At 36.5% G+C, this 16,243-nt stretch overlaps 1 protein-coding gene across 1 annotated transcript in view; it reads right to left on the bottom strand.

The window, feature by feature from the left end:
* The window catches only part of KCNN2 (potassium channel, calcium activated intermediate/small conductance subfamily N alpha, member 2), a 141,867-nt gene that overhangs the window by 89,119 nt on the left and 36,505 nt on the right, over window positions 1-16,243 (bottom strand). Inside the window, exon 3 of the mRNA XM_012659561.1 lies at window positions 14,594-15,012. Within this exon, the coding sequence (XP_012515015.1) occupies window positions 14,594-15,012 (419 nt within the window). The remainder of the gene's footprint in view (window positions 1-14,593; window positions 15,013-16,243) is intronic.

Below are 16,243 nucleotides of genomic sequence, written 5' to 3'. Positions count from 1 at the left end.
GAGGGGACAACAGCAGTGATCTTAGAACATGGGCAGTTTCGTGAAAGCAAAGATGGAATGCTGCTTTGGGGGGCTCTCATGTTTGTCTGTCTGTCTGTCTGTCTCTCTGCACTTTGGAGCTCTGTTGCTAAAGGTGCCTCAGAACACGGTTCCCTCTACCCCATCCCTTGCCTGCAAATCTCAGGCAATGACTGCAGTCGCATAGTTGCTGAGAGCCCATAAGGCAACATACCCAAGATAAAAGACCGAAAAACTTTGTCTGAAGTCTGTGTGCTCCAGGAAACAGAAATACTTCCAGGCGGAACACAGAGGAGGGTTGCAAGCAGTGCTGTACCATGCCTGTCACGTTTCTGAGAGGTCTGTCAGTTCGGCACATAGGGAAGGTTTCAGATTTCCCAGACCAACGTGTCTGCAGTCTTCAAATATTCACCGTGTGCTATTTTCACCCCAGCTTCACAGGAATTTTAAATTAACACAGAGCTACTCATTAACCTTTGTTAACTTACTAAATGGTAAAACACTAATTACTTGCAAATGAACCAGTTTTCTAGAAGATAATGGAATAAAGATGTAAGAATATTTTTTTTTTGCATTTAACATACCTTACTCCTATTAGTTCTACTCTTCATAATGAGACTTATAGGGTTAAATTTAATGCATTAAGTCATTCATCAAGTGTTAATAATCAGCCTTGTATGGTTCTAACTGATGGGTCCCATCTACACAGAAACATTTACCCCCCAAGTCCTCATGGAGTGGTGGTAGTTGTTATCACTCTTGACCTGACAGAATCAGATGACTTGTAAGGTTTTATCTGACCTAGATATTAAATGGCTCTGGGCTTTGTGGGGATTAAGATGGTATCAAATATAGTTTTTTCCATTGAGGAGCTTGATTCAGGTGGGGCTTTTGTAGCCCCATTTGCACAGGGTGTAGAATACCTCGGGCGCTCACAGAATACCTTTAAACTGGAGAAAATGCATCTCCTAACCTAATCAGAACCAGATAAAAAGTTTGACCATATTATGCTACCGACTACTGACTACAATAGTCTCCTGATTCTTCTTCAGACCACATCAAACCTGCCTATTATTGCATCTTCATTCCTTTTACCACCCAACCATCCACCACGCACCTGCCCCACCATGATAAATGCCAACAACCTGGGTAGGGTTGAAGTAACAGAGACCCAGATGGTACAATAGGTGAATGATGGATGAGAGAAGCTATCAGTGTGATATTTAAAAAATGAAAAATCTTTAAACAGGAATAGAAAACCTGACAGAGTAGCTTCTCACTTCACAGTGACACCTCCAAACTTCTTAGAACCCATTTTAAAAAACAAACCTTACTAAATAGTAGAAAGCATAGTAGGCAGATTCCCACAATAACACTAGTTAAGTATAAGAATACTCACTCCTTTCCAGACACGTAGCAAGCCAGAAATTCTAAGGCCTAGTCACCATTAAACTAGGTTAAAATTACTGACCAAAGCTGATCTTTCTGTATTGGATGTTGATGTTTCATTTTGTAATATTATACCCACTGGGACACAAAGTTATTACCCCAAAAGAATATCAAGTGGAGATTAAGGATGATTCTCCATAGATGCCTAGCATAGCTCCAGTTAATAAACTGTTCAAAAACAGTTTATTATCACTAATATGCTCAATCACATGAAATATTGGGAATCATTTCTTTAAAGCAAGAAAGCCACTAAATTCAACTTTTCACCATGATCAGTGACACAAAAGATAATTTCTTCTAATAAATTGGATCTGAAAAGTTTCTACCTTACTTTGTACCTTCCATATTTACAAACCATGATTCTTACATGGGGTTACATAAAACTAAATCCTAAAACTACAACATTAGATAACAAGTCTATTAAAAATTACTGTTAAACATATATTTTTCTATTAGAATATTAAATACAATTTAATAAACTAAAACAGTATATTTTATGTAAAACAGAAAAGTTTTAGAACACTAAATCATGAGAGGAGACCTGAAAGCAAAGATATTAGGCAGTGGCTACTCAAACATCTTTTGTCCCCTGAGCCCCTGTGGTATCAAGAATACTGTATGTCAACATCAATTGCTACATCCTGTGAGCTGTATTACAATACCCTGTCACTGTGATACAAAGCACGCTGCAAAGAATAGTCAAACAGTGGTCATTTGGTCAGGGAGCCCATGGCTAGAACATCACTCTTCCAAAGTCATGACTGTGAACTGTCATGAAATCCAGCAAGCTCACATAAGGTGGGGAGGAGCTTGGTTTTTCACAATGTCTACCTACATCCATAAAACAAGGTCAGACACATCACAGATGTTTGCTCTTGGTCATGCAGAAAGCTGTGGATCAATCAAAACAAATTATTGCCTCAACTGAGGGAGAAAGCAAAACGAATCTTGAATATCTCCATTGGAGGCATGTCAGGAACACTTCACCCTAAGTAGAAAAATGACAGATATCCTTTGGGCTTCATTTTTCATAGCTACTACAAATCACCAAAGCAATGCAAGAACTGGAAAGATTTTTTTTTAAACTAGGGTTGAAAACCAATCTCCTTTGCTCTTCCCTCTCTTTCTTGTTACTAGAAAACAGTAGTTACTAGAAAAGAAAGACTTCAGGGCAGGAAAAGGGCAGAAAGGAGAAGCATATGAAGCGTGAACTTAGCAAGGGAGTTAAGCCTCTTCAAAGAACGTACAGTGTGCTGGGGATGTTTAACTGGCTTTTGTCTTGTGTGGCTTTGGGAGGCAAGGCAGGACTGATGTAGAAAAAGCCAACTCTACATAGCTTTAATGTGCTCAAAAAACACAATGATAATGAAAAGAAAAAAACAGAAGATATACAAAGAGCTAACGATAACATGAAAAGTTATTTACCATCATTAGTCATTAGACTGCGCATTACAATCACAATAAGATACTACTTTACACTCGCTAGAATGGCTATATAACTACATAAATACACGTTAAGACCACATATATGTATATACATACAAAGATATAAATGTGTATGTACAGATACATATATAAACACATATACATGACAATGCCATATATCCATATCCGGATATACATATATATGGATATGAAGGAGTATATATGTGTATATATCAAATATGTATGAATGACTAACAATGTTGTCAAAGATGTGATGAAACTGGAACCCTCATACATTGTTGATTGCTAGCAGGAATTTAAAATGATACACCCTTAGATGTCTACCTAAGAGAAAAAAAAATGTTCACTTGGACACGTGTGCAAAAGTTTATAGCGACAACTATTCATAGTAGCCCAAAACAGGAAACCATCTAAATATGTAACAACTGGTGAATGGATGAACAAAATATGGAATATCCTTACAACAGAATAGCACTCACCAACAAAAAGGGAAAAAAAAAAAACTATGATACATACCATCACATAGACAAACATCAAAACTTAAAGTAAGAAAAGCCAGATGCAAAACACTGTATATTATCTGATTCCATTTATATGAAGATCTCAGAAAAGCCAATCTATGGAGACAGATAGCACATCAATAGTTACCTGGGAATGGAGGCGGGAGCAGGGATTTAATGCAAGTGGGTACAAGGGATCTTTGGGGGTGATGGGACTATTCTACAAATGGATGGTAGTGATGGTTGCACAACTCTAAACATTATTCACTTGCACACTTCAAATAGGTGCATTTTATGGTATGTAAATTATACCTTAATAAAGCTGTTTAAAAAATGACAAGAATCCTTTTTTCTTTTAATATTTTAGCCAAAAATTATGGTAAAATTCTGCATAAAGTTTTTTTTTATTCCAGTATGTGTTCATCAAACATTTATTGAATAATGACCACGAATTAAAAATGGCTTTGACTTTACCACCATGCTATCTTTAAATATCTGGTGACGGGGCCCTTTCTAGTATCCCTTTTAATTTGTCAGTGGCAGACTATTTATTAATCTATGGGATTTTAAATCAGTGACAAATCAGAGCTGGAAACGGTAGTGTGAGAGAGTTCAAGGACTGACACGCCTCACCATAGGGCCTCAGAGACCACATATAGGCCAGAAAACAGTGGAGAGGCAGTTCGCATAGTCCTTCCTAAGGGAGTCAAGCCAAGGGGATCTCTTGACAAACAGTAGGTGCTTTATTACCTAACAACAGCTCTGGAGTACAATACTAAAATCCACCTTTTTCCCCACTTAATTCTAATAACAGTAAGCAAGATGAAGGTTATAAAAGTTCAACATTATAATAGAAGGCAGATTTGTCCAAACTCAGTGAATGTTCAAAATTTGTACATTTTATTCCATATAAAAGTACTTTTTGGTCTTGAATTTCTTTTGTTATTTTAATATAATTTTGCATTAATAAAACATTAAAAAATGAAGGGTATACAATTCAGAAAGAAATAGAATGCAGAAAATCCTGGAGGAAGGAGAAAACACTTGAGTTTTCTCCAATCAAATCTCATTTATGTCTAAGAAATGTATTAATTTCAAACTTTATGTTCTTTCTTTCTATCTGGCACAATGGTTCTGACGCTGAGTTGCATGAGAACACTGTCCAAGATTGCAGACACACACCCTGTCTAATACACTATGGGAATGATTCAAGGGATTTTCCAAAGTCAGAAGACACTTGGGACCCACATTTCATAAAATGTGTGCATCAGGATGGATGTCAGGACGGGGAAGACTGCAATGAATTGACTATGAGGTCACTGAGCTGCCATTCCTGAGCTGTTCAGCTTTTATTTTTTTCTGTTTGAATTTAATCACTCCTGGTATTTTCAACCGGCATTCATTCGACCAGGGTCTCAAAGTCCCTTGCCAACAAATATTATTCCTCGTTGTTTTCTCAGGAGGTAGGCTAACAAACAAAGCATATCTATACACAAACGAAGAGAAAATTGGACAGAGTATTGGCTCTTCTTTCCATAAGACTTTAATGACCAATTTATCTGGCAAACATTATGAGTGTAGATGCTTTCTTTGCAAATCACAGATGCAGGATGAACGCTTTCAAACTGCCGACTTTTGTAACTTGAAGGGCCCATTTTAAAGTTGTGACTCATTTATGAGCCTGAAAAATGCTGTGTCTGTATGTATGAATCAGACTCTGGAAGTATAAGTTTACAAAGTATTACATTACCGTCAACCACAAATTACAAATCCACTGATGAAATGCTTAGAGTTGTTCGCTTAGCCACAGCTGAAACTTGAAGTGCTAAGAAATAATCTAATTACTCAATATAATGTAATAAATCAAAGTGCAGGAGGATATGTTTCCCTAGCACTGCAATGCATATTTTATGACTACTTTTACAACTATTGACGAAACCTGATCACAAGTAACATGTTTCAAATTTAAGTAAATCATCAGGAAATAGGCATCTCTAATGGTCAGGGCTTGAAAAGGAGTAGGCTTCTAGGGGAGTCTCCTGAAAATATAAAGTAAAATCATGGCTATCAGACCAGAAAAAGGAACTAATACTCCAAAATGTACCTCCCCATTTCACATTCTTCCTATATAAATAATTAAAAAAAAAATAGAACAAGTGAAAATTTCAGCTGCCATTTATCCTTTACTCCTTGAAAATCTGGCTTATTTTATATAAAAAGACAAAAACAAACTAAAATTTTTTTGAAACGAGAAACTTGAAAATTAGAACCCAGATCACTTAAGCACTCTAAACAGAGTTGATCACATACGGAAGTGAGTTCAGCTTTATTTAAAAGTATGCTCTATATAGAGGAAGTAATAAACATGTATGATCTTAGAGTCATAGAGTAACACCTAGTCACAAGAAGCCATCCACTGCAATGCTGAATTAATTTAGTAGATGTGAACAATGACTATCCCATTTTTGGGTTTTATTGGTTCTCAGGAACAAGGGTATTCATTTTAACTTGTATGTGCAAAATGGAGATGATATAAAGGGCCCATATTCCATAGAAAGTAAAACCCCAAATCATATATCCTCTGTGAATTGGTGGTAAGAGGATGGAAATCTGTCTAGTAACAAAACAGGAATATTCTCATCCTATAGGAGCTTTGCCTTAGCAACTCGTTCATAATAATATGTCAGAAGACCTAACCAATCCTTGTGCTAAAAGCAGCTTTTTAATATAAAACTTACGTTATATGTAGTTTCATTATGGGGCATGATTTGACTGTAATATTCCACAATATACCACATGTGATGGTTAATTTTAGGTGTCAACTTGACCATATTAAGGAACATCTAGAGAACTAGTAAAACATTATTTCTGATTGTGTTGTGAGGGTATTTTCAGAGGAGACTAGCATGTGAGTCAGTGGACTGAGTAGAGAAGATCTACCTTCAATATGGGCAGGCACCATCCAATCTCCTAGGGGGCCAAGATAGAATAAAAAAGGCAAGGGGCAATTTTCTCTCTCTCCGGGAGCTGGGACCTCTGCCTCTCCTGCCCTTGGACATCAGAATTTCAGGCTCTCTCTGGCCTTTGGAGTCCAGAACTGAAAGTAGCCCCCAGGTTCACAGATTATCAGCCTTGGACTAAGAGTTACACTGTATCTTTCCTGGTTCTGAGGCTTTTGGACTTGGACTGAGCCATGCTACTGGCATCCCAGGGTCTCCAGCTTGCAGATGGCCTGTTGTGGGACTTCTCACCTCCAAGACCACATGAGCCAATTTCCCTAATAGATCCTCTCTCATATATCTATCTCTATCTATACCCTATTGGTTCTGTCTCTTTGGAGAAACCTGATTAATACACCATATGATAATAAAGTATTTCAGAAATCACCTTCCAGGCAATTAAAAACAAAAACAAAAAAGGATGATATAAAAGACTATTAGTGACAGAGATTAAAAAAAAATAGAAATCTAACAGAATTACTCTAGTGGAAGAAACAAAACATACTTTTAAGACACTGAATAGTAGAATCTAAACACAACTGAAATTGAGGTCTCTATTCCTCCAGCTGTCTTTGACAATTTGAGAAATAAGTACCAAATTTACTTTTATCTATTAGTTTTTGGAGAGAATTTATTCCTAAATCCATCTAAACTGCAATGTAGATGATTAGAAGCTATTCAAAAGTTATATTGTTTGCTTCTCTAATTTTTTTTCTCAAAAAGAGCAAAAACCATTCTTTTTTTGCCTTTAAATTTTTTTTTTAATTTCAAAATATTATGTGGGTATGACAAATGTTTCTGGTTACATGGATCACTTTTGTAATGCTTGAGTCAAGGCTATAAGTGTGCCCATCACGAAGATAGTGTTCATTGTATACAATAGGTAGTTTTTTATCCATGCCCTCCTTCCCCCTCCCCCCCAGTTGATTTCCACTGAGTTTTACTTCCCTCTGTGCACATGTGTGCTCATCAGTTAGTTCCAATTTAATCATGAGTAACATGTAGTGTTTGTTTTCCATTCTTTAGATATTTTGCTTAGGATAATGGTCTCCAGTTCCATCCAAATTGTTGCAAAAGGCCTTAATTCATACATTTTTATGGCTGAGTAGTATTCCATGGTATATACACACCATATTTTGTTAATCTACTCATGAATTAATGGGCACTTGGGTTGATTTCACATCTTTGCAATTGTGAAATGTGCTGTAATAAACATTCAAGTACAGGTGTCTTTCGACAAAATGACTTCTTTTCCTTTGGGTAAATACTCAGTAGTGGGATTTCTGGATCGAATGGTAGGTCTACTTTTAGTTCTGCAGTAGTATGGAAGAATCTCCATACTGTTTTCCATAGAGGTTGTACTAATTTGCAACAGTGTATAAGCATTCTTTTCTCTCTGCATCCACATCAGCATCTATTGTTTTTGGACTTTTTAATAAAAGCCATTCTAACCAGGGTAAGGTGATATCTCATTGCAGTTTTAACACCTAGAAATATACTTAAGCAAGGAGGTGAAAGATCTCTACAAAGAGAACTACGAAATACTGGGGAAAGAAATTGCACGTGACAAAAACAAATGGAAAAACATATCATGCTCATGGATTAGCAGAATCAAGATTGTTAAAATGTCTATACTACCTAGGTGATTTACAGATTCAATGCAATTCCCATCAAAATACCAACATCATATTTCACAGATCTAGAAAAAATAATCCTACACTTTATTTGGAACCAGAAAAGAACCCGAATACCCAAAGCGATCGTAAGCAAAAAGAACAAATCTGGAGGCCTCAAGTTATCAGACTTCAAACTATACTAAAAGACCACAGTAACCAAAACATCATGATATTGGCACAAAAATAGAGACATAGACCAATAACAGAACAGAGAACCCAGATATAAAATCATCCACATGCAGCCAACTGATCTTTGACAAAGTGGACAAGAATATACACTGGGAAAAAGAAGCTCTATTCAATAAATGGTGCTGGGAAATGGGATAGCCACATGCAGAAGAATGAAACAGGACCCTTATCTCTCACCACTCACAAAAATTAATTCAAGGTGGATAGAAGAGTTAGAGCTAAGGTTTGAAGCCATAAGAATTTCTAGAAGAAAATGTAGGAAAAACTCCTCTAGACATCGGTGTAAGCAAAGAATTTATGACTAAGACCACAATGGCAATTACAGCAACAATAAATAAATGGGACTCTTGATCAAATTAAAAAGCTCTGCACAGTTAAGGAAATAATCAACAGAATAGACAACCTACAGAATGGGAGAAGATATTCACAAGCTACACATCCAATAACCAGAATCTACAAAGAACTCAAGCAAATCAGCAAGGAAAAAAATCAAACAACCCCATTAACAAGTGGGCAAAAGCCATGAACAGAAGCTTTTCAAAAGAAGATAGACAATAAGCACATGAAAGAGCAAAAACCATTCTTAAGTCGTTTTCAGATAATTTTTCCTCTTAACTAATACATACTAGCTAGGGCATATTTAAATGCCCTTAGAGATAAAATGAGACAAATAAGAACAGCAGTTTATTTGGCCACTGTCTTAACTAAATGAATCTTTTCCCGTGACAGTGACGTTACCTGGAATCTCCAGTTTATTACAGTTTATCACGTTTGCTCTTCTGCTCCATAATACTGCCACCAAAATTCCTAGCTCACCTTTGCCCTCCCTCTTCCTTTCCATCCCCAACTCAGGCCTCTTCCCCACATTACAAAACTTGTGGCAAAAAGGAAAAGATTCTATTGAACACAGAAATATTTTTTTAAATTCCCAAACTGCGTAGGATGCTGTGATCCCTTTCTATCTCCGAAACTTTAGTCTTGATATACGCCAAGTGAGTTTCCTAGAAGGCAAGTCCAAATATATACCCTTTTCCCCTCCTGGGTATTCCTAATGCACATTCACATATCAAATGCTCTGAGAACTCTCACAATGAAAAAGAAACAAATAGCACAATATCCAGTGCTACCCCTTGCAAAACAGCTACTAAACTTCCTCAGTAACAGTGTCCAGTGAAACTCACTTCAGGGTGAACAGCTGCCTAGGCTCTCTTTACAAAACTACAGAAGCTGTGAAAGGTACAAGTGAAGATCAGATAATTCCCAATTTTCAGGGCCCCAAGCTCTGAGGTTCAGGTTTCTTCTAAAACATAAAAATTCCTGAAATTTCTACTAAGACATTAAAGCCTTGGCCTGGGACCCCACGAACATAGATCACTCAGCACCAGGCCACACTTCTCAGGCCGCTTCAGAAGAGAATATTCTTCCTAGGCCTGATGCCCACCTAACACAAGGCCAAACTGGAACCAGAGAGAGTGGATTACTGTGGTCTGGTCTGGGGCAGCCTTCTACTAACAGACGTAGGCCAAGAAATAATGGTAGATTCTTGCTACTCTGATTCTCTCTCTCTCTCTCTCCCTTTCGCTCGCTCTCTCTCTCTCTCTCTCTCTCACACACACACACAGCAAATTTTTATTACCTAGAGGTAAATAAATCAGAGGTGCATGAAATGCCAGAGAATATAATACCACAAGGACTAGATACCTTCTATAGGATGCCCTCTGCATTAGTAGAGAACAATTTCTAGAAACCTCCAGAAATCCAAAACTTGGTGGAAGGACAGAAATAGGTTTGCAATGCAAACTTTTCCAGAAAGCTGTCTACCTCTCTCTTTCTCAAGCTCTGTCCTTTTAAAAGAGTGTAAGTTTCCTCTTAGATGTCTTCTATTTAACTAAAAAGAGAATTCTTATCAGATGTGACTCTCCTCCCTTTAATATGGAGAGGATGCTTGGATGAACCAAAGATGAAACTGATGGGGTTCATTCAAATCCAAATCCTCAACCAAATAAATAGGAAAGTTGTATGTAGTATTAAGTATTGAAAACTTCACAAAAGAAAAAAAAAGAAAGATCAGAAAAAAAACATGCAAGGAAGTGTAAGATGCTGGTGACATCATGTTCAAAATCGCAACTCTGTGGAAAAATAAATTTTTTTTTTTACATTTTTGTATCTTACAAGTCACAATCTGGAGATTTTGTACAGCAAAATGGGAAGTTTAATGGAAAACAAAATGTGGAAAATCTTCTATTATCACAGTGCTGGTTAATGATTTTGTTTTCTTTTATACATTTGTCTAATTATAAAATGCTACCTTTGGAAGAGGAATGCTTATTAAGCCATTTAGTTTGCAAATGAAGAAACCAAAGCAAAAAGAAGTGAGATGATTGGCCAGAGGTCACTCGGCCCCTAAATTACACAACTGGGAGTAAATCCTGGTGTCCCAATCCGGAGTTTGGCTTCTGTCCCTTCCCCACCTTGCCATGGATTTGTTCCCTTTATGTAACTGCCGGCTACAGACTCTCATTCTTGCTATGAAATGGACAATTTTCACTTTTTATTGCTTCTTTATATGAAAACAGGAATGGCTGTCATCTAACAATCAGGCATGTTAAAAAACACAGACTTTGGGCTGCTAAGAAAATTTGGCACAGCTTGCCTTTGGCCTTCTGTATTTACTGACAATGGGTTAAAACAGTTAAGATGAACCGTTTCTGAAAAGAAAATGTATAGCATGTGCACAGTTTTGAGGCTATTTTTATTGGTCCTTGGGAAGCAGATGTCCTGGAGACCACCCATAGAGATGTATATATTGTTAAATCATGCTTTTACCATCATCGTTACATTGTTATGCCTAATTTTTAGTGAAGGCTAATCTTTATAAACTAAACAGATAGGTCAACTAGAGCTTTCCACGTTTATTCTTCAATGTTTATAGGTACATCTGCTCCAGAAAATATCATAAGCCTCTAAATACCATGATTGCTAGGAAACAAAGCATTACCACAAGGAGTCTACCTTTCTTTAAAAAGAAAACGTTAATCCCACAAATGCTATATTTATATAGAGAAGTTCTAAAAAAAGGTTCAGATACATGATATTAAAAACTAGTCACTACAGAATTTCTGGTAAAAGCAGGTGGACCCAACAAGCATGCTGGCCTCAGCTCCTTCCCTTAATGTCCTAAAAATGGCTATAAGTAATTTTAAAACAAGCAAACAACAAAGAAAAAGCAGACAGCCATAAGGACAACAGGAATGAGTGACAAGACAGCAGTAAAAGAAGCTAGAAAGCCAATAGACAGGTGGTCACTGACTTACCTGACCCCAGGAAGCAGAATTCTATAGCAGCAATAGTGAAAAACCAAGAGGCAACCACATGTGCACTGAGCACCAACCCCCCCACCATGACTCAGGCATCCTCAGCACCAGTATCTCTGCAGGTGGGGACAATGCTAGAGCTCTGAATGGGAAGACAGCTTCAAAGATGGTGTAGAAGCAGTTAGACACCTAGATTCCCTCTTCCGCTCTGTGTGAACGCTAACTGTTCCTTGCAACCTGGCAGAAGTCTAGAAATTTATTGTCTGAAGAGGGTAAAACACAGTCTGGGGACTGACTGCAGGCATCAAGCACTGGAGAAAGCAGGCTACTGTACTGGAACCAGGAAAATAGGCAGAGGCTCACACAGCAACTGTTGAAAACTCTTCTTTGCTCTTTCAATTTCCAGAATGCTGTCACCCAGGCTTCTGCCTTCATGGCAGCGCAGTAGAAATGACTTCCCATGGGCTGGTCTGATTGTCAGGGAAGACTGAAAACACATAATGGTACTGAAATTGGTGCTCTTTGGCCTTCACCCAAATCACCCTTGAGGGAAGCCTGCAGTTGACAAGTTCCAGATATGTACAGAAAGCTTCTAATCAGCTTGTTAGTGCCTCACTCTGAAGGATGAGCAGGCCGCCAAGGATGCCTAAACACTTAAGGAAAGCTTCTAAAATAGAAGCAAAAACAAAAAGAAAAATACGTCTTTGGGGAAAGAAAAAAATATACAAAGAAAAAAATTTCAAAAAGTTATCATTAACATCTACAGGGAAATAAAACAGTATAATTATGAAAGAAAAACATGATGCAATTTTACAAAATAAGCACTCAGGGATCAAAAATTAGATATTGGAAATTAATATATAGTATAGATAGAGTCTGAACACAAAGTTTAAAAGATAAAATTGAGGTCTTCCATATATAGACAAAAACAGAAATGGAAAAACAATAGAGAAAGGAAAATAATAAAATTAGAGAATAAAGGAGGACCATTATACACACAGAAATAAAAATTATTAAGTAAGTCAAAAAAATTTCCAAGAACTGAAGGACATGAAATCCAAGATTGAACAGGCCCACTACATTCCCAATACCATAGATTAAAATAGATTTACACCAAGACACGTCCTTGTGTGATTTTAGAATACCAATCCTAAAAGCTTCCAGAAAAAGAAAAAGGATAAAAAATGAGAATGGCATCAGGCTGCTGGACCCTGGATGACAGAGCAAAATGAAGTCTTCAGCATTCTGAAGAAAAGTGATTTCCAATCCAGAGTTTCATTTCCAGCCAGATTTCCAATTAAGCATGAGAGAAGACTATAGACGCCCATATCTGCAAGGTCTCAAAAAAAAATCTCTTTCTCACACACTACCTTTTCTTTGAAACTACTGCAAGACTTAGATTCTACCAAAATAAAGGAATAAACAAAGAAAGAGGAGAAAAGGGGTTCAAGAAAGGCTACCCAACATAAAAAAAAAGGCAAAGAAAATCTCCAACATGAAGGAGAAGCAGGTGAGAATGTTCCAAGAGTCATCTCTTCAAGGTGAAATTGATAGATTGCTTAATATATTTGAATAGAGTAGAAGGATATTTATATAATGTGGGAGAATTTAGAGATGATTTAGTGGTAAGTATATAGGAATCTGAGCAAATAAAAAATAAAGCAATTATTACTTCCAGAGAAAATAAAAAAGAGGAAAAGCGACTATAATATACTATATTATTCAGCTACAAATGCAGTTTACACAGTCTTAACAATGTAAACACACACTATAGACTATTGGGGTTTATATAACCCTGGGAGGATGGGGAGACAGAAATCACTTTGGAAAGGGGGTGGAATTGTCAAAGGGGTGTGTTTATGTAAGGAGGAGAAAATAGAAACCCTAATTTCCATAGTAGGAAGTCAATAGATAGCTCTAAAACAAAAAAATCTACATGTAGCAATATAAGCAACTTTATTTAGAAATATAAAAAGCAATTACTGAATATGATTAAAAGAATTTAAAGTGATTTCTTTTGAAAAGCAGGAATGGGATGGGGGAGGCTGTGGGTTCACTACTTTTTTTTTTTTTTTGCAGCAACTCTCATATAGATTTTTTTCTTCTTTAAACTATTTGAGTGTATAACTTTGACTTTCAAAAACTAATTTTTTAAAAACCCGATTACTACAAAGACCAACATCTGAACTTTCAACAGTCCTAAAAACTTCTAAATCATTCCTATCTTTCTACTCCAAATTTCAACTTGAATTTTCTTAACCAAGGTCATGTGAGGGTGCTCTCCATCCCATTATGATCTAGCTCTTTCTGTTTATATGATAAATCTACTTTTGTTTATCAAATGGCAAAGTTAACATTATCAATGCTATGACAGATTAAGAGCACTGAGCATTAAGAGCTCCTGAAACCTGAGCATGTGTCTAGCTCTAGACCACCAGAGGTCTTCAGACAATAAATACACACTCTTTTCATTAATTGTTGAAAGTTTGATAAAAACTAATATGCATACCCATAAGCTCCTTATCAGGCAATCATGTGAACACTATTATAAATAGGCACTAAAATCCACAAACCACTTTAAGAGATTCGCTGAAGTTCAGTATCTTATACCAACAGCTTTTCACCGGATTTCTGCTCAACGACAAACAATGCTTATAACCAATCAGGCACAGAAATGATTCAGTATTACCATTAAACTAACATTTCCAACAGAAGTCTCCTGTACAATTTCTAAGTCTCCAAATTTTGACACACTAAAATTATAAAGGCAGTCCTCTATTACAAACTGATCAAATTGGAAAGGAAAACATACAATCATGAAGGCATTCACTCTATGCAAAAATCTTCAGAAAAACTTTGTCACGATCATTTAAGAGAAGCCTGTCAGAGAATCCAAAATTTTCAAGAGTGATACAAGTCTACATCCCAACTCTAAAATGTTTTCTTTCTTTCTGAAGACACGATATGGCAAATTATGTTCTCAGGAAAAGAAACAAACTTACCTTTCACAAGCTCGGACAGTCCATGCGGCAATTATCCATAATGAGATACTAAAAACCAAGAGTACAGTTCCTGGGCATATAGTCATTAAAGTCTTCATAACAAAACGTGTATTGAAGTTTATCTTATTAAGTGCTCCAATGCTTCTAGAGGAGGCATCAGTGAAAAGTTTGCTATGTAAAAGCATGACTCTGGCAATCAGATAGAGTCTTAAGAACATTGGTATAGATAAAATTATATCCACATCAGCGGTGGTTGTGGATGGGGCATAGGAGAAGGCAAGCCGGGCTGTCCATGTGAACGTATAATTCCCGGGTATGGGATGAATAGCACACACCAGTATTTCCAAGCAGATGAAGAAAATACGCTCATAAGTCATGGCTATTCTCCAGTCATCTGCTCCATTGTCCACCATGAACAACTGAAAAAATAAAGTAGAAAATCAGCTTCAGTATGGCATGAATGGTCCACAAGAGTTAATGCAGATTTTAAAAATACACAACAGATGACTTTTAGCAATCAAGGCAAGCTAAAGGTTATAACTTTTAAGTGCTAGCCAGGTACACTATTTTTGGAAAAGGGTATTTGTACAAAATGAGAACTTCACCTTGTAAAAATGAGAATTAAAAACTTGCTACTCAGAAGCTAAAATTATTTTGGAGTCCACGTTCCTGGATAATCACACAAGTAACATCATTCTGAAATAAGGGCTTGGACCTATGAGTAACGAAACCCCCCTCAGATGAAGTCAAATGGACTTGCCTTATAAGAATTTGTTCTCCTCTTTGAGTCTGGATTTAAATCCTTACACAACTCTAACTATATTCTCAGTGAAATCTATTTAGGGTGCCTCTGCAATCAGTTATACCCTATAATGCAACACATGAGCCTTCTTACAGGAAATCTTATTCTTGGTTTCAAAGAAAATCACAAGAAACCACAGACAAATGTGGCAGAAACATTTCTTCCAGCTTCCCCAAGACTACTCTATTTTCTGTCTCTTTTTTTCCTCTTCTCCCATAGCCTACCCTTGTATTATCAATTTGTTTTCAATCTTTATTTCTTTAGCAAAGATTCCTTTTTCCTATTTCTGTCATTCCTCATGCCACAATAAAAAAAAAAATTTAAGAAAAAAGCAAAAAAATAAATAAATACAGAGTAAAAGGGACAGAAAAGAATGTCTTCTTTGAATAGAGTAGAAGGATATTTATATAATGTGGGAGAATTTAGAGATGATTTAGTGGTAAGTATATAGGAATCTGAGCAAATAAAAAATAAAGCAATTATTACTTCCAGAGAAAATAAAAAAGAGGAAAAGCGACTATAATATACTATATTATTCAGCTACAAATGCAGTTTACACAGTCTTAACAATGTAAACACACACTATAGACTATTGGGGTTTATATAACCCTGGGAGGATGGGGAGACAGAAATCACTTTGGAAAGGGGGTGGAATTGTCAAAGGGGTGTGTTTATGTAAGGAGGAGAAAATAGAAACCCTAATTTCCATAGTAGGAAGTCAATAGATAGCTCTAAAACAAAAAAATCTACATGTAGCAATATAAGCAACTTTATTTAGAAATATAAAAAGCAATTACTGAATATGATTAAAAGAATTTAAAGTGATTTCTTTTGAAAAGCAGGAATGG

The sequence above is a fragment of the Propithecus coquereli genome, unplaced genomic scaffold, assembly GCF_000956105.1.
Source record: "Propithecus coquereli isolate 6110/MARCELLA unplaced genomic scaffold, Pcoq_1.0 Scaffold62, whole genome shotgun sequence".
NCBI lineage: Eukaryota > Metazoa > Chordata > Mammalia > Primates > Indriidae > Propithecus > Propithecus coquereli.
This window is presented reverse-complemented; position numbering and strand designations above follow the sequence as displayed.